At 28.8% G+C, this 19818-nt stretch overlaps 1 protein-coding gene across 1 annotated transcript in view; it reads left to right on the top strand.

The window, feature by feature from the left end:
* The window catches only part of LOC142222260 (uncharacterized), a 287823-nt gene that overhangs the window by 41170 nt on the left and 226835 nt on the right, over positions 1-19818 (top strand). Inside the window, exon 3 of the mRNA XM_075292293.1 lies at positions 13151-13388. Within this exon, the coding sequence (XP_075148408.1) occupies positions 13151-13388 (238 nt within the window). The remainder of the gene's footprint in view (positions 1-13150; positions 13389-19818) is intronic.

Raw genomic sequence — 19818 nt, forward strand, 5'->3', positions numbered from 1 at the left:
GATTTTTTTTTATTTTAATTTTACCTTTTGCCGGACGGGGATTCAAACAGCGCACCACACAGTTTGTAAGGATCAAAGAAGTAGCTGATCAATTGCCCAAGGAAAAATAAAATGTTAATTTTGTAATAACAAGCAACAACCACCAACTTAATTCAATATCGCTCCCTGTTAAATAGCACTCCAAGCTACTAAACACATATATGTTTATAGGCTATTTCTAAATTAATATATGTTTGCATCCAAGCATATTATATTTACAAACATTTTATGTCCCAAACATAATATGTTCTAACATATTAACATATATGCCCCAAACATGTTATGCTAGTTTATGAACATTATATGCTTGCACTCAAAAATATTGTGTTTAAAAATTTGTGTTCCAAACATATAATGTTTATAGCCAAACATATGAAAAACAGTCTTTTTCATCCGTGTAGAAATAAAATTTTTTGAAAATTTTCTATAGAAATAAAATTTGTCCGAAAATATTCTACAAAAGTAAAAATTTTCTACAGAAATAAAAATTTTCTATAAATTAGAATTTTCGGAAAATTTTATATGAAAAATTATCTATAAAAATTATAATTTCCAAAAAGTTTCTATAGAAATAAAATTTTCCGATAATTTTCGATAAAAATAATATTTTTTTTTTTGAAAATTTTCTATAGGAATTATATTTTCATAAAATTTCCTATAGAAATAAAATTTTACGAAATTTATCTATAAATTAAAATTTTCCGAAAATTTTCTTTAGAAATAAAATCTTTTGATTATTGTCTATCGAAATAAAATTTGTCCGAAAATCTATATATATAAAATTCAAATTATGTTTGTTTATTTGTTTGTTTGTTTGTTTGTTTATTTGTATGTTCCGGGTTGGCGCGAAAACGGCTGAACCGATTTACTTGAAACTTTCAGAGATCGTGGGGGGCACTCATGTGCTGAAAATAGGGTACCTCATTTTTTGACATATGGTCGCGGAGAGGAACCTCCCCTTTGTCCGACTTTTTGAAAATTAGACCAAAGTTGACCGATTTGCTTGAAATTTTCATTGAAGATTGGGGTTGGCATCTAGACAAAGATCCGCTACTTTTTATTTCGATATTTGGTGGCGGAGGGGGGCCTCCCCTTTGTTCGACTTTTTTAAAGTACTGTGAAAAAACTAAAATTCTCTAAATTATCTGAGATTTACAGAAAACATGTGGTGAGGTTATGGAATTAATAAGGGGTACCTGATGATTTCATATGTGGATGGGGAGGGGACCTCCCCCTTGCCCAACTTTTTGAAACCTGGAACAAAATTATGCGATTTGCTTGAAATTTTCATTGAATGTTGGGGTTGGCATCTAGACAAAAATCCGCTACATTATTTTTCGGTATTTGGTCGGGGAGGGGGCCTCCCCTTTGCCGATTTTTTTTTTTTTTTTGAAAGTACAAACAAAACTAAACTCCCCCGACTGAAATTTTACGGAAAAAACGGGTTATGAAATTTATACCAGATTCCTGATTTTTTAATAAAAATAAAAGGGCATAGGGAGACATCCGCTTCTCTTAAGTACATACAGAGAAACAATTAAACTTTACCGAGTTACTTGAGGACTGGGGAGAGGTTACGATATTAATAGTTGATACCTGATTTTGTGATATTTGGACGGATGAGAGGCCGCCCCTTTAGGCTTATAATTTGTTTGACATTTTCTGGGACGTTTACAAAAGACACGCTACATCACTTTTCGATATTTAGTCGGGGAGGAGGTCCTCCTCTAAAACTGCAAAAAAAAATTAAGTTTTCTTGAAACTTACAAAAGCAGTGGGGGAACGTTATGAACGAAGAGGCAACCTTCCTTGCCCCACACTTGAAGGAAAGTTTTAAGAATTTTCTGGGAAGGTTAGGGGTGCTATTCACTACGGTGTTTGTCGATATTGTATCGGGGAAAGTGACGTCCCTTTAAAACAATAGAGCAAAATTTAAACATCGCCGATCTACTTGAAATTTACAGGGAACGTGGGAGGAGGTGATTAAATTTATACATGATTTTTAAATTGGTATATGATTTTTCGATATCTGGTTGGGGAAGGGGAAAATTGAAATAAACTTTGTCGATTTACTTCGATAGAATTTATAGGGACCATTGAGTAGTTGCGAAATTAATATAGGGTACGTGATAGTCCGATATCAGGTCGGAGTGGTGCGAAGGTGGGGAGATGGTGCCCTTTTGTCCGTTTTTTTTTTTTTCTTAAATTGAAAGTAGAGGGTTGTCCATAAATGGGAACTCGGTACATAATTTTATGATTTTTGCACAGGCTTCTGCCAGACTTCTTTTTAGTAAATAACTTAAATTTACATGAAATTGGTAGCCAACGTAGAGGGTACATCATTTTCCAACATTTTAGCAAATGTTAATGTGGTAAAATTGTTTACTACGTTTGCTTTTTCCGATTTATTGGATAATATAGTGCTTAATTTTCAGATTTGTTGAGGAAAAGGATACCTTTCCTTGACAAACCACACTTAAAATTCACAAAAAATAGAGAAGATTGTCCAACTACTTGAATACAGAACATTATTAAAAAAATTTGGAGGAAAGGGTACACCCTCTCCCGCCGTATTTGTACCTATAAACGAAAAATCAAGTAGTCCGATTTGTTTAAAAGAATTCAAATCTTTTCGAATTTGTTTTCAGCACGAAGGATATAGTTGACTAAGTTAACGCAAAATGTTCCTCCAAATACGCTTCGGAAGGCGCAGCGAAGCGGGCCGGGTTACGCTAGTCTTCTATAAAAGTAAAAATTTCCGAAAATTTTCTACACAAATAAAAATTTTCCGAAAATTTTCTATAAAAAATTATCTATAAAAATAATAATTTCCGAAAGTTTCTATAGAAATAATAATTTTCCGATAATTTTATATAGAAATAATATTTTCCGAAAATTTTCTATAGAAATAAAGTTTTCCAAAAAATTTCCAATAGAAATAAAATTATACGAAAATGATCTATAAATTAAAATTTTGAGAAAATGTTCTTTAGAAATAAAATCTTTTGATTATTGTTTATAGAAATAAAATTTTCCGAAAATATTCTATAGAAATAAAATTTGTCCGATAAAATTCTATAGAAGTAAAAATTTCCTAAAATTTTCTACAGAAATAAAAATTTCCTATAAATTAGAATTTTCCGAAATGTTTCTATAGAAATAAAATTTTCCGAAAATTTTCTATGGAAATAATAATTTCCGAAAAGTTTCTATAGAAATAAAATTTTTCAATAATTTTCTATAGAAAAAATAATTTCCGCAAAGTTTCTATAGAAATAAAATTTTCCAATAATATTCTACAGAAATAATATTTTCCGAAAATTTCCTATAGAAATAAAATTTTCCAAAAAATTTTCTATAGATAAACAATTTTCCGATGATTTTCTATAGAAATATAATTTCCGAAAAGTTTCTATAGAAATAAAAATTTCCGAAAATTATCTATAGAAATAATAATTTCCAAAAAGATTATATAGAAATAAAATTTTCCGATAATTTTCGATAGAAATAATATTTTCGGAAAACTTCCTTTAGAAATAAAATTTTACGGAAGTGATCTATAAATTAAAAATTTTCGAAAATTTTCTTTAGAAATAAAATTTTTTGATTATTGTCTATAGAAATAAAATTTTTTGAAAATTTTCTATAAAAATAAAATTTGTCCAAAAATCGTCCATAAAAGTAAAAATTTCCGAAAATTTTCTACAGAAATAAAAATTTACTATAAATCAGAATTTTCCGAAAATTTTGTATAAAAAAATTATCTATAAAAATAATAATTTCCGAAAAGTTTCTATAGAAATAAAATTTTCCCATAATTTTCGATAGAAATAATATTTTCCGAAAAGTTTGTATAGAAATAATATTTTCGGAAAATTTCCTATAGAAATAAAATTTTACGAAAATTATCTATACATTAAAATTTTCGGAAAATTTTCTTTAGAAATAAAATCTTTTGATTATTGTCTATCGAAATAAAGTTTGTCCGAAAATCTTCTATAAAAGTAAAAATTCCGGATATTTTCTACACAAATAAAATTTTTCTATAAATTAGAATTTTCCGAAAATTTTCTATAAAAATAATAATTTCCGAAAAGTTTCTATAGAAATAATAATTTTCCGATAATTTTATATAGAAATAATATTTTCCGAAAATTTTCTATAGAAATAAAATTTTCCAAAAAATTTTCTATAGAAATAAAATTATACGAAAATGATCTATAAATTAAAATTTTCCGAAAATTTTCTTTAGAAATAAAATCTTTTGATTATTGTCTATAGAAATAAAATTTTCCAAAAATATTCTATAGAAATAAAATTTGTCCTTTTTTTATGAATCAGAATTTTCCTAAAATTTTCTATAAATTTCTGGTTTCTGAAAATTTTTTATAGAAATAACATTTTCAGAAAACTTTCTATAGAAATTTTTTTTTTTTAGAAAAATTTCTATAGAAATACAATTTTCCGAACATTTTAGATAGAAATAAAATAGAAATAAAATTTTCCGAAAATTTTCTGTAGAAATAACATTTTTCTTCCTAAAGGTGGGTATTAAGTTCGAGTTTAGCCGCTAAAATCGTCTTTTTTCATGATTACTTTTCTTCAATAATCCCTTTTAAGGAATAGAAGCTTTGTGACAATTTGCTTTGGGCTGTTCCCCATCAAGTTATAATGAAATATGAAATAAATATGTATAATTTTATGGCTTTTTGCACTGATTTAGTTTTTAGTTTAGTGAAAAAATTACGATTTTAGCGGCTATACTCGAACTCAGTACTCACCTTTAAGGTGAGTATATCCAAAATTGCTTCTCTAGAGATTGATTTAATTATCACTTCCGAAAAGTTTTTTTGCGGTGATATATAAAAATTCTCTGTTTTACGCAATGTTTTCAATAAATTTACATTTTGTGAATTTTACTGTTAAGACAATTAAATTAAGAATAGAAATTACCGCAAGTTATTTATGAGGTTGACCGATTTTAGAGACACGAATTATGGCGTTCAAACGACCGACAAAACCATCAAACGCAACAAGAAAGCTCTACTGGGAATGGGCAAAACCCTGCGAAGCGACATCTTGACATGATCAACACTTTGGTATTTTGTAAAGCCAACCTTACTCTCCAAAAGCCCTCAGACACAAAAGTCCAACGGATAGAGATTCAAAGATTTTGGTGACCATTGTCCATTGTAGAATTGAAGTGAGGAATTTCTATTTTAAGCCATTCTTGGTTGACGCGTGCTGAGTGCGATGGTCCTGTTGGAGTGTTATGATGGTATGAGGTCGTAATGTTTATATGCCCAAGACTTCAATGCTACATTTAGGACATTTTCTCTATACCATTCGGCATTTATATTGACCCGACGATCCGCGAATACGAGCGGGAAGCGATCAATAGCCCACACTATTATTATCGCCGACACTTGAGTTCTGGTGGCCAATCGAAGGTGTACATTTTCAGCTGATTTCTTTGGCAAGTAAAACCGATAATTTTTCTTGTTCATAAAATGCTCAATTTGAGGTGGCCTCTCATCGGAGAAAATTCAGTAACTGATCACTTTAATACAAGTGAAGAAACTCCTTAGCCCTTTTCAATCTAATTTTTAAGGACTTCATTGGTTCACTAGTCCACTAGACTAGTGATTAATGTTATGAGATTGTTATTACCTTTAATTAAATCTCTTTCTTGTGATTTTTTCAACCCCACTATTTTAATTTCTTATTTCTTTAGTTTATTTTTTCTCCAAATAATAATAATAATATTAACAAAAGCAACATTTTAAACGACTGCATACCAGGATTGCTTATTGTAAATAAGAATGTAAATGCATACAACTAATTCACATTCACAGCTTCAGGCACTAATTGTAATTTAATTTCCAATTAGTAGTAAACCTACACAACTGCATATGCATTCAGAAAACAAAACAATTTGCTTACAAGCATAGAAATACACAAACCAACAACAACAAAACATGCTTACATACTCTCCCAGTCATATCGTCAACAATTAACTCCTGAGAGAAAATGGAGAAAACAAAAAAACAACAACAACATAAACAAGCAAACTTATACGTATGATATCTTGAACTTAATTTCAGTGAGGCAATATGCGAGTGCATATGTAGTTGTATGTATGTGCACGTGTGTTTTCATATGCTTCAGCAACGATAACAAACTTCGTTGAGTCTTATTTATGATGCAATTGTTGTTTGTTGATATTTATTCATGCAAAGGACATTGCATTAGTAGATCTTAATGTTGTTCTGTGGTAAAAATCAAAAAGGAGCATAACTGAACAAGAAAAAAATATGAATTATAAATGCTTCTCGTATCATGAGATAATTTTGTACCTTTATGTGTTGGTTTGATATTGGACATGCATGTTTTTCTAGACGAGTATAATTTAAATTCGGAGAAACCTTGGGTCATAAATACCAGAAATTAGAGGTCTTCAAATTTGCCACCAATAGAGAGAGATAAAGAGACGGACGTATACTGCCATTAAGTTTGGTCTTTTTTGTGACACACTTTTATCTGTTCCTATTGTCTTCTCTATTCTATTTCCGTGTCGGCAGTAAATTTAAAATTTAATTCGCTAACCCAAGGTAAAAACATATACATACTGTGTCATGTATCTTTGTGAATCTAAGGTCACATTCACTCTACCTTTAAACCGCAAATACAAAGCTCAAAACCAACAATTCAAAGTTCTCAGTACTAATTACTATGGTCAAATTCTAAGAAAGCAAGCAATCTGAGTATATGTGAACGAGTTTATTCACTCAATGCCTCAAAGGGACCTACAAAAATGATTCGCAGAATTGGGCATTTTGGAACATTAAGACCAAAATAATTTTCCATAGGTATTACATTTTTGACAAAATTTTCTATAGAAATAAATTTCAAGGAAAATTTTAAAATTTTAAAAAATAAAATTTATTAAAAATTTTCTAAAAACAAAAAGTTCTCCAAAAATTGTCTTTAAAAATAAAATTTTCCAAAAATTTTCTTTGAAAATAATTTTTTCCAAGAAATTTCTTTAGAAAAAAAATTTTCTTTAAAAAATAAAATTTTGCGATAATTTGCTATAGAAATAAAATTTTTCGAAAATTTGCTACAGAAATAAAATTTGACAACATTTTTCAATGAAATAAGATTTTGACAAAATTTTCTATAAAAATTAAATTTTCCGAAAATTTCCTATAGAAAATAAATTGTCCGAAAATTTTCAATATAAATAAAATTTTTCGAAAATTTTCAATAGACGTAAAAATTTTTACTGAAATAAGATTTTGACAAAATTTTCTATAAAAATAAAATTTTCCGAAAATTTTCTATAGAAAATAAATTGTCCGAAAATTTTCAACAGAAATAAAAATTTCCCTACATATTAAATTTTCCGAAAATTTTTAATATAAATAAAATTTTTCGTAAATTTTCTATAGACGTAAACATTTTTAATTCAATAAGATTTTGACACAATTTTCTATAAAAATAAAATTTTCCGAAAATTTCCTAAAGAAAAACAAGTATATACGGCCGTAAGTTCGGCCAGGCCGAAGCTTATGTACCCTCCATCATGGATTGCGTAGAAACTTCTTCTAAACACTGCCATCCACAATCGAATTACTTAAGTTGCGGTAACGCTTGCCGATGGCAAGGTATCTTAAAACCTCCTAACACCATCTTCTAAATTGTATGTAAGTCCATACGTGGTATATATTAAATCAAAAAAGATCGATCCAATACGTATATAATTCAGTTTGACAAAGTAGGCATAACATTTTGACAAAATTTTCTACGGAAATAAAATTTTAACAAAATTTTCTATAGAAATAAAATTTTCACAAAATTTTCTATAGAAATAAACTTTTGACTTATTATTTTTGGCTCGAGTGGCAACCATGATTATGAACCGAATAAAATTTTAACAAAATTTTCTTTAGAAATAAAATTTTGACAAAATTTTCTAAAGAAATAAAATTTTGGTATATTATTTTTGGCTCTAGTGGCAACTATGATTATGAACCGATATGGACCAAGTTTTGTGTGATTGGACCAATTTTGGTATGGTTGTTAGCGACCATATCGGATGCTTTTGCTCCTCCAAGAGGCTCCGGAGGTCAAATCTGGAGAATGTTTTATATGGGGGATATATATAATTATGGACCGATATGGACCAATTCTGGCACGGTTGTTAAAGGTCATATAATAACACCATGTACCAAATTTCAGCCGGATCGGATGCAAATTGCTTCTCTTTGAGGCTTCGCAAGCCAAATCTGAAGATCGGTTTATATGGGGGCTATATATAATTATCGACCGATGTGGACCAATTTTTGCATGGTTGTTAGACACCATATACCAACATCATGTACCAAATTTCAGCCGGATTGGATGAAATATGCTTCTCTTAGAGGCTCCACAACCCAAATCTGGGATCGGTTTATATGGGCGCTATATATAATTATTGACCGATGTGGACCAATTTTTGCACGGTTGTTAGAGACCATATACCAACACCATGTACCAAATTTCAGCCGGATCGGATGAAATGTGCTTCTCTTAGAGGCTCCACAAGCCAAATCTGGGGATCGGTTCATATGGGGGCTATATATAATTAAGGACCGATATGGACCAAATTTTGCATGGTTGTTAGATACCATATACCAACATCATGTACCAAATTTCAGCCGGATCGGATGAAATTTTCTTCTCTTTGAGGCTCCGCCAGCCAAATCTGGGGATCGGTTTATATGGGGGCTATATATAATTATGGACCGATGTGGACCAATTTTTGCATGGTTGTTAGAGACCATATACAAACACTATATACCAAATGTCAGCCCGATCGGATGAAATATGCTTCTGTTAGAGGCTCCACAATCCAAATCTGAGGGTCCCTTTATATGGAGGCTATACGTAAAAGTGGACCGATATGGCCCATTTTCAATACCGTCCGACCTACATCGATAACAAGTACTTGTGCCAAGTTTCAAGTCGATAGCTTGTTTCTTTCGAAAGTTAGCGTGATTTCAACAGACGGACGGACGGACGGTCGGACATGCTTAGATCGACTCAGAATTTCACCACGACTCAGAATATATATACTTTATGGAGTCTTAGAGCAATATTTCGATGTGTTACAAACGGAATGATAAAAAATTTTCTATAGACATAAAATTTACTTAGAAACAAGTAAGGAAAGTCTAAAGTCGGGCGGGGCCGACTATATTATACCCTGCACCACTTAGTAGATCTAAATTTTCGATACCATATCACATTCGTCAAACGTGTTGGGGGCTATATATAAAGGTTTGCACCAAATACATACATTTAAATACCACTCGATCTGGACAGAATTTGATAGACTTCTACAAAATCTATAGACTCAAAATTTGTGTCGGCTAATGCACTAGGGTGGAACACAATTTTAGTAACAAAATATGGGAAACATTTAAATCTGAAGCAATTTTAAGGAAACTTCGCAAAAGGTTATTTATGATTTATCGCTCGATATATATGTACTAGAAGTTTAGGAAAATTAGAGTCATTTTTACAACTTTTCGACTAAGCAGTGGCGATTTTACAAGTAAAATGTTGGTATTTTGACCATTTTTGTCGAAATCAGAAAAACATATATATGGGAGCTATATCTAAATCAGAACCGATTTCAACCAAATTTGGCACGCATAGCAACAATGCTAATTCTACTCCCTGTGCAAAATTTCAACTAAATCGGAGTTAAAAATTGGCCTCTGTGGTCATATGAGTGTAAATCGGGCGAAAGCTATATATGGGAGATATATCTAAATCTGAACCGATTTCAACCAAATTTGGCACGTATAGCTACAATGCTAATTCTACTCCCTGTGCAAAATTTCAATTAAATCGGAGTAAAAGATTGGCCTCTGTGGTCATATGAGTGTAAATCGGGCGAAAGCTTTATATGGGAGCTATATCTAAATCTGAACCGATTTTCACCAAATTTGACACGCATAGCTATAATACTAATTCTACTCCCTGTGCAAAATTTCAACTAAATCGGAGCAAAAAATTGGCCTCTGTGGACAAAGGAGTGTAAATCGGGCGAAAGCTATATATGGGAGCTATATCTAAATCTGAACCGATTTGGATGATATTTTGCAAGTTTTTCGAGACTCATAAAATATTCGGATGTACGGAATTTGAGGAAGATCGGTTGATATACACGCCAATTATGACCAGATCGGTGAAAAATATATATGGCAGCTATATCTAAATCTGAACCGATTTTTTCCAAAATCAATAGGGATCGTCTTTGAGCCGAAACAGGACCCTATACCAAATTTTAGGACAATCGGACGAAAACTGCGAGCTGTACTTTGCACACAAAAATACATCAACAGACAGACGGACAGACAGACAGACAGATAGACGGACATCGCTAAATCGACTCAGAATTTAATTCTAAGACGATCGGTATACTAAACGATGGGTCTCAGACTTTTCCTTCTTGGCGTTACATACAAATGCACAAACTTATTATACCCTGTACCACAGTAGTGGTGAAGGGTATAAAAATAGAAAAAAATATCTGGAATATTTTTTATAGAAATAATATATACCCAAAAGTTTTCTATAAAAATAAAATTTTCCCAAAAAGGTTCTATAGAAATCAAATTTCCTACAAATATCATTAGAAATCAAATTTTCCGAAAATTTTCTATAAAAAGAAAATTTTTCGAAAATTTTCTATAGAAAGAAGATTTTTCGAAAATTTTGTATGGAAAGAAAATTTTTCGAACTTTTTCTATAGAAAGAAAATTTTTCGAAAATATTCTATAGAAAAAAAATTTTTCGAAAATTTTCTATAGAATAGAATTTTCCGAAATTTTCCATAGACAATTTTTTATGGAAATAAAATTTTTCAAAAATGGTCTTTAAAAATAAAAATTCCAGAAAAATTATTATAGAAACAAAATTTCTCTAGAAAGAAAATTTTTCGAAAAATACTCTACAGAAAGAAATTTTTTGAAAATTTTCTATAGACAGAAATTTTTCGAAAATTTTCTATAGAAAGAAAATTTTTCGAAAATTTTCTATAGAATGAAAACTTTTCGAAAATATTCTATAGAAAGAAAATTTTTCAAAAATTTTCCGAAATTTTCTATAGAAAATTTTTATGGAAATAAAATTTTTCAAAAATGTTCTTTAGAAATTAAAATTTCAGAAAAATCATTATAGGAATAAATTTTCTATAGAAAGAAAATTTTTCGAAAATTTTCTATAGAAAGCATTTTTTTGAAAATTTTCTTTAAAAATATTTTTTTCCATAGGAATATAATTTTCCAAAATTATCTATAGAAAATTTTTTATGGAAATAAATTTTTTCAAAAATGTTCTTTAGAAATAAAAAATTCAGAAAAATTATTATAGGAATACATTTTTCAAGAAAATTTTATATTGAAATAAAATGTTCATAAAAATTTTTATAGGAATACAATTTTTAGGAAAATATTATTTTTTAGAAAATATTGAATATTATTCTATAGAAAAAATATCTGTTTTTTCCAAAAGTGTTCTATAGAAATCAAATTTTCTAAAAATTTTATTTTCCGAAAATTTTCTATAGAAAGAAAATTTTTCGAAAATTTGCTATAGAAATAAATATTTCCATAGAAATAGAATTTTCTCAAATTTTTCTATAGGACGAAAAATTTTCCAAAAATTTTCTATAGAAATAAAAATTTCAGAAAAAAATTTAGAGGAATAAAATTTCCTACAGAAATAAAATTTACCAAATATTTTCTATAGAAATAAAATTTTCCAAAAATTTTCTATAGAAATAAAAATTTCAGAAAAATTTTTATAGGAATAAAATGTTCAGAAAAATTTTTATAGAAATAAAAATTTCAGAAAAATTTTATAGGAATAAAATTTTCAGGAAAATTTTCTATTGAAATAAAATCTTCAGAATAGTTTTTATAGGATTAAAATTTTTCCATAGAAATAAAATTTTATATAGCATTTTTAGAAATAAAATTTTCTATAGAAATAAAATTTTATATAGAATTTTTAGAATAGAATTTTTCGAAATTTTCTATAAAAATTCAAATTTTCCATAGAAATAAAATTTCCGAAAATTTTTTATGGAAATAAGAATTTTCAAAAATGTTCTTTAGAAATAAAAATTTCAGAAAAATTATTAGTGGAATAAAATGTTCAAGAAAATCTTATATTGAAATAAAATTTTCAAAAAAATGTTTATAGGAATACAATTTTTAGGAAAATATTCTATTGATGAAAATTCTATAGAAAAAATATCTTTTTTTTGTTTGTTTTGATAGAAATAAAATTTTCCAAAAATGTTCTATAGAAATCAAATTTCCTAAAAAATTTATTTTCCGAAAATTTTCTATAGAAAGAAAATTTTTCGAAAATTTGCTATAGAAATAAATATTTCCATAGAAATAGAAATAAAATTTTCTGAAATTTAAAAAAAAAGGTTTTTTATAGAAATAAAAATTTTAGAATATTTTCGATAGAAAAAAATTTCACAAACAATTTCAATAGACATAAAATTTTTCCAAAATTTTCTATACAAATGAATTTTTACGAAAATTTTCTATAGCATTAATTTTTTCCGAGAATTTTACATAGAAATAAAATTTTGTTTTAAAAAAAAAGTTGTAGAAACAATATTTTCCGAAGATTTTCGATAGAGAAAAAATTTAAACAATTTTTCGATTATTTTTTGCAGAAATAAAAATTTCAGTTTTTTTTTTTTTTTTAAATATTTGAGAAAATTTCTATAAAAATAAAATTTTCCGAAAATTTTCTATAACATTAAATTTTTCCGAAAATTTTCCATAGAAATAGCAATAATTTTGCAAACAAAACAATAGAAATAAAATTTTCTATAGAACTAAAATTTTCCGAAAATCTTAATAAAAAAAAATTAGAAAATTTTGATAGTTTTCTTTGGAATTTGTGGGTCATCTCTTTACTGAAATCAATGTTTGGTTTCTTTGTGATGTCATTTCGTGTTCCCTTTCCGATTTTTGATTTCTGTGATATATTTGTGTGTGTCTTGTGCTCATTTCCCCTTGTTTTTCATTTTCAGCCCGTTGGCATTTATGCCAAGAAATACGAATGGGCTGCTCGACCATCTTCATCGCCCAGTGGTGGCCTGCATTTAGATCTACATCCACCACCAATGCAGATTGGTGGCGACTGCTCATTGTGGATACGCTCAGCTACATTGGATTTTGATGATGGCCTCTGGGAATGTCAGGTGACGGCAAGTGATTTTACAACACAGGATGCTTTAACCAGTCAACCGGTACGGTTGGTTGTACGTGGTAAGTATGGGCAAATAGCCATCTATGCGATCGTTACAGGTGGATAGGTGGACATTGAAAAGAATAACAGCTACCATAAGGATAACAATGACAGAAAAAGGCACTGGCATCCATGCACTCTGTGCGTGTGTGTGTGCGCCAGTGTCTGGGTGAACAATACATGAAAGACATGGCATATTTCCGTATCTCTTAGCTTTAGGGTATTGGATGGAATACAAAGCATTCGTAGGAATTTCATTTTTTGGCTGCCTACGCAAAATTGTTGTACACATTTAGTTGGACACTTGTCCACACAATGCCATGAAACAATGACCACACAATAGGTGGGTCTCTTGTGATCAGGCTCTTGGTCAAAATCACAATGAGTCCAATGGTTGGTTAGCTTGGCATGTTTGGCTGGAGGCCATTATTTCTTATGTCTCTGGGGCCATATTTTGGACAAAACCAAAAATCTGGCAACGAATGCTGTGAATTTTAAGCAGCTTTTGCAAATAACAGTGATATTGGATTTTTTTTTGAGATTTCAAGTGGCATGTAGCTTTTTCATTTTGAGATGGGATAAAATTGAGACACACATTGTTGATTGAGAACCGCTTCTACATATTTTTATCGATTCTGGAATTATTAAGCCTTTTTGGGGTTCTTGATTGTTGATCATCAATGGGGTAATTTTCCTAATTGGTTTTGCAAATGCTGTTTATTTGAATTTGTATTCAAAATAAGAATTTTTCCCCAACTAATGTCTTTCCGTTAAAATTTTGGGATGGGATTCTTATCGCCATTTTTCCAAATTGTTTCTTCTTTTTTCTAGGATGTATACATTACGAACCTCCCAAATTTTCTAAAGATCATTAACTCTGTTGGTATAGGTGGCCATTCGAATGTAACTCTTTCCATTTTATTTATATTTAATTTATTTTCATTCATTCGATTCATCCATATATTTCTTTGGCAATTAGGTCTTTAAACGAGTAGAAAAAGACTCTCCAATTACATTGAATAAATAATCCTTATTTAAAAGCAAATACATTCCCCATTCCCACCCGCCATCTCTCACTCATTCACTGATTGGGAACTCTCTCTAGAGTGATTTAAACCAAGCATGCGGTCATTGCAAACAGAAGCTTTCTGGAAATTAGTCTTCTCAAACCTTTGCTGCTATGTACTACAGTATGCTGTTGCAGCATCAAGGTAACTAAACACACAGCACAATTGCTATGTCATTATCCAAAAAAAGAAAAAGAAGAAATTCTTTAATTAATTTTCTAAATCTGAGACTAAATGCTACAGAGTAAATAATCCTGGCCACAAATACCATGACAGCAGTCATTACTTATCTTTTTGATGCATTCGAGTAGCGACAGCTGTACTCAGATAGTAGGATGTAGATGACATCAACGCAGTAGAGGTAATTCTTTTTCACAAAAAACATAACCACAAGAGATACGTTCACAAACGCAAACACGTATGCATACTTATTCTTGGAAAAGTATTGCATACTTTACGGGGCTATGAATAATCCCCATATACAAGGGTGATGCACTTGGATAATAAGAAAGATTCTTACTAAGCTAATGAATTCCATTTTTGAAAAATAAAGTAATGCTAATCTTATGAAACTACGGTATAGGAAATTTTCTATAGAAATAAAATTTTGACAAAATTTTCTATAGAAATGAAATTTTGACAAAATTTTCTATAGAAATAAAATTTTGACAAAATGTTCTATACAAATAAAATGTTGACAAAATTTTCTATAAAAATAAAATTTTGACAAAAATTTTTATAGAAATAAAATTTTGAAAAAATTTTATATAAAAATAAAATTGTTTATAAAAATAAAACTTTGACAAAATTTTCTATAGAAATGAAATTTTGACAAAATTTTTTATAGAAATAAAATTGTTTATAGAAATAAAATTTTGACAAAATTTTTTATAGAAATAAAATTTTGACAACATTTTCTATAGAAATAAAATATTGACAAAATTTTCTACAGATATAAAATCTTGACAATATTTTTTATAGAAATAAAATTCTGACATATTTTCTATAGAAATAAAATTATGACAAAATTTTCTATAGAAATAAAATTTTGACAATATTTTTTATAGAAATAAATATTTGACAAAATTTTCTATAGAAATAAAATGTTGACAAAATTTTCTATAGAAATAAAATTTTGACAATATTTTTTATGAAATAAAATTCTGACAAATTTTCTATAGAAATAAAATGTTGACAAAAATTTCTATAGAAATAAAATGTTGACAAAATTTTCTATAGAAATAAAATTTTGACAATATTTTTTATGGAAATAAAATTCAGACAAATTTTCTATAGAAATAAAATTTTGACAAAATGTTCTATAGAAATTGACAACAGTTTCTATAGAAATAAAATTTTGGCAAAATTTTGACAAAATTTTCAATAGAAATAAAATTTTGACAAAATTTTCTGTAGAAATAAAATTCTGACAAATTTTCTATAGAAATAAAATGTTGACAAAAATTTCTGTAGAAATAAAATGTTGACAAAATTTTCTATAGAAATAAAATTCAGACAAATTTTCTATAGAAATAATATTTTGACAATATTTTTTATAGAAATAAAATTTTGACAAAATGTTCTATAGAAAAAAAATTTTGACAAAGTTTGCTATAGAAATAAAATTTTGACAAAATTTTCTATAGAAATAAAATTTTGACAAAATTTTCTATAGAAATAAAATTTTGACAATATTTTTTATAGAAATAAAATTCTGAAAAATTTTGTATAGAAATAAAATTTTCAAAAAAAAATCTATAGGAATAAAATTTTGAACAAAATTTTGTATAGAAATTACATTTTGCTAAATTGTTTATAGACATAAAATTTTGACAAAATTTTCTATAGAAATAAAATGCACTCAAATCGATGATTTGACAGTGGCAAAGGAAAAGAGAGATGTTTGTACAAAGTTGTATGTCGGCAAAAGCCCACTATCATAAATCTTTTTCGGAAGGTTGAACCTTCACTTAGGGTTTTGTGAACTGCCCAAATTTGTTCTGATAATTTGTTGATAGTTTTGCTGCAAGTAGAGTATGCTGATGAGGAATGTGGTAATTCCGAAACGTGCGTCCATCCAACCATCTTGCAGTCTATAGGGCTTTGGCCAAATAAACATTATTTTCCTCTGTTGGTTAAGCTACACTTGTAGTTTAGTCAATGCATGGTTTTAAGCTGAAATCCAAAAAAAAAAAACAATAATGATTGAAGAATAAACCAACAATAACAAAACAAAACGAAAGAAATAAAATTTATTTATTATTTATAGAAATAAAATTTTAACGAAATTTTCTATAGAAATAAAATTTTTAACAAAATTTTCTATAGAAAAACAAAATTTTGTATAGAAATACAATTTTGACAAAATTTCCTATAGAAATAAAATTTTGAACACAAATTTCTATAAAAATAAAATTTTGAACCAACTTTTCTATAGGAATAAAATTTTGACAAAATGTTCTATAGAAATAAAATTTTGAACACAATTTTCTATAAAAATAAAATTTTTAACAAAATTTTCTATAGAAATAAAATTTTGAAAACAATTTTCTATCAAAATAGAACTTTGAACCAAATTTTCCATAGGAATAAAATTTTGACAAAATTTTCTATAGAAATAAAATTTTGAATACAATTTTCTATAAAAATAAAATTTTGAACAAAATTTTCTATAAAAATAAAATTTTGAACAAAATTTTCTATAGAAATAAAATTTTGAACACAATTTTCTATAAAACTAAAATTTTGAACCAAATTTTCTATAGGAATAAAATTTTTACAAAATTTTCTATAGAAATTAAATTTTAAACACAATTGTCTATAAAAATAAAATTATGAACAACATTTTCTATAGAAATAAAGTTTTTAACAAAATTTTCTATAGAAAAATAAAATTTTGTATAGAAATACAATTTTGACAAAATTTCCTATAGAAATAAAATGTTTACAATATTTTCTATAAAAATAAAATTTTTAACACAATTGTCTATAAAAATAAAACTTTAAAAAAATTTTTCTATAGAAATAAAATTTTTAACAAAATTTTCTATAGAAAAATAAAATTTTGCACAAAATTTTGTATAGAAATACAATATTGACAAAATTTCCTATTGAAATAAAATATTGTTAATCTTTTCTATAGAAATAAAATTTTGAACACAATTTTCTATAAAAATAAAATTTTTAAAATTTTTTTGTGTTTTTTTTTTTTTGGAGAGTAACTTCATTTTATTTTTGCAGTCCCTTCGCATTATGAAAATAAACCGAAAAATTTCAAATGAAAATGAACCTCAATATCCTGTTTGAGGTGGTGTTCCATTTTCAGGTGGAATCTTAAGATTTTTCCGGCTGGGGTGTAAGATTTTCTGCTATGAACAGAGCTCAAAGTGGGCTAACACGATTCCCAAAACATGTTTACTCAGCACGCACACACATATTTATTCATTTATTTTTTTAAATTCAAATTTTTTCCATCAGTTAGGGTTAATTTTCACACGTTTCTTTACTTCAAAAGCAATGGAAAGAAAATGGACCCTAATTTTATTTTGGGGTTGAATTTAATGGTTCTGATTCCTTGTGTTGTGGCTACTTTAATTCAAAAGTGAAAATGGGATCTAATTTTTTTTTTTTTTTTGGTTGATCTTCATGCTTTGGTTACATTTTGTTTTTGCCCATATTCAGTATTAAGCGTCGCTCCTTTTTTTAGGCCACTTTAATTAAAAAGGGAAATGGGCATTTAAATCTTTTTGGGTCGATTTCCATATTTTGGTTACATTTTTGGGACTAATTTTCTTATGAGGCTCATGTTCATTATGAAGAATCGTCCCACACTTATGGCTCGGTTTCACTTGAGTTTTGGGGTTCATTTTCCAGGAGCCCATTTCACCAATAACCACAGCAGTAGGAGTTTTACTTTAAATTTTGACACAATTTTCTATATGACCATAACGACATCGATATCCTGATGAAAGGTCCAAATTCTCCAACACTCTCCTAGCCAGATGCATTTATTTAATTTAATTTTTTTTTTTCATTTTTCATTTGAGAAATTAGGCTTTAACTGCCAATTAACAGAAAGTAAATAGCAAATATATTCTCTCCGGTGAACTTTAACTAAAAAATTTTCTGCAGTTAAGTTCCTAATTGGCATATGGAATATATAAGCGGAATGATAGATATGTCCATTGTACGGCTTAAAAGCTCGTTAGCTAAAGAAGCACTAACGGAGCATCATAAAAATTTGCGATAGACTATTCAGAGTATTGTTATGCCACACTTGTGAACTTATCTCTCGACACTGCGTTCTGGCCGATGCCATGTTAAGCTCAATGACCGCCAAAAACATTTTGGTGTTCGCTCGAAACTGTTCGGATTGAACCCAAGACCTATTGTATGCAAGGCTAATCATAACACCACGGTGCCTCCCAAACAATCAAAGTTGATTAAGTGTAAGTGTGGACAAGTTTTTTTTTCGAAGATCTTAATTTTTTGCCCAAAAACGGGTGACAAACGGAATGTTTCCTTTTCCCATCCAAATATTAAAACATGAAGTATGCGATATTCCCTCTCCTTTGCCATCTACACATGACAAGCAATTGTCTTAAATCCAGTATTTAAGCACTTGAATATTTAAACAATACACCTCCATCTAATGATGATGGTAAATGCTAATGACGATGACGATAATGTTAATGGCCACTGATGTTTGTAATGCTCGTGCGGCTCGTGAACTCTGTCTCGCTCTCTCTAAATTTCTAAATTTAAATTCAACCAGAATAATTTTCTACTTCATCTGATGATTATGATGAGATGGGCGGTTGGCTAGATGGTCGTTTCGGGTATCTGATGATACTCCCTTTGCTAATGGACCTTATCTACTTGTCATGGAAACAGCAGCAGCAGCAGTGGCATCAGCAACGGCAGCAATAGAATCCACATCAAGCTACATTTGATGTTCTTGGTTGTACGTGCTTGCGTGAGATGACTGAGCTTTAGTTTAATTAGAATGCATAACAAGCCACTAAAACCAAAATTGTACCACACGCCACTCCATCAGCAATAGGACTACCTAAGGTGAAGCTGTTACACCTACATCTGCACTAAGAATAGCCGACATTGTTAACCACCAACCAAATGAAAGAGAGAGACCGAGAGAAAGAGGTAGAAAAGGGCGAGAAGCATACTGGCTTTGTTAGCCAACCAAAAATGTCATTCATTCATTCTAGATGCTATTGAATAGCAGCAACAGCATTGTATTCAAAAACCCCCACACACACACACCAAACTCACTTATACTCACTTCTAGTCCTTTGTATCCTTGATGACCTTTGTATGAGTAGTATGGTCGGTAGGTCAGTTTGTTAGGGTAAAAATTTTTAGGGAA

This window comes from Haematobia irritans, chromosome 1 (assembly GCF_050003625.1).
Source record: "Haematobia irritans isolate KBUSLIRL chromosome 1, ASM5000362v1, whole genome shotgun sequence".
NCBI classification, from domain to species: domain Eukaryota; kingdom Metazoa; phylum Arthropoda; class Insecta; order Diptera; family Muscidae; genus Haematobia; species Haematobia irritans.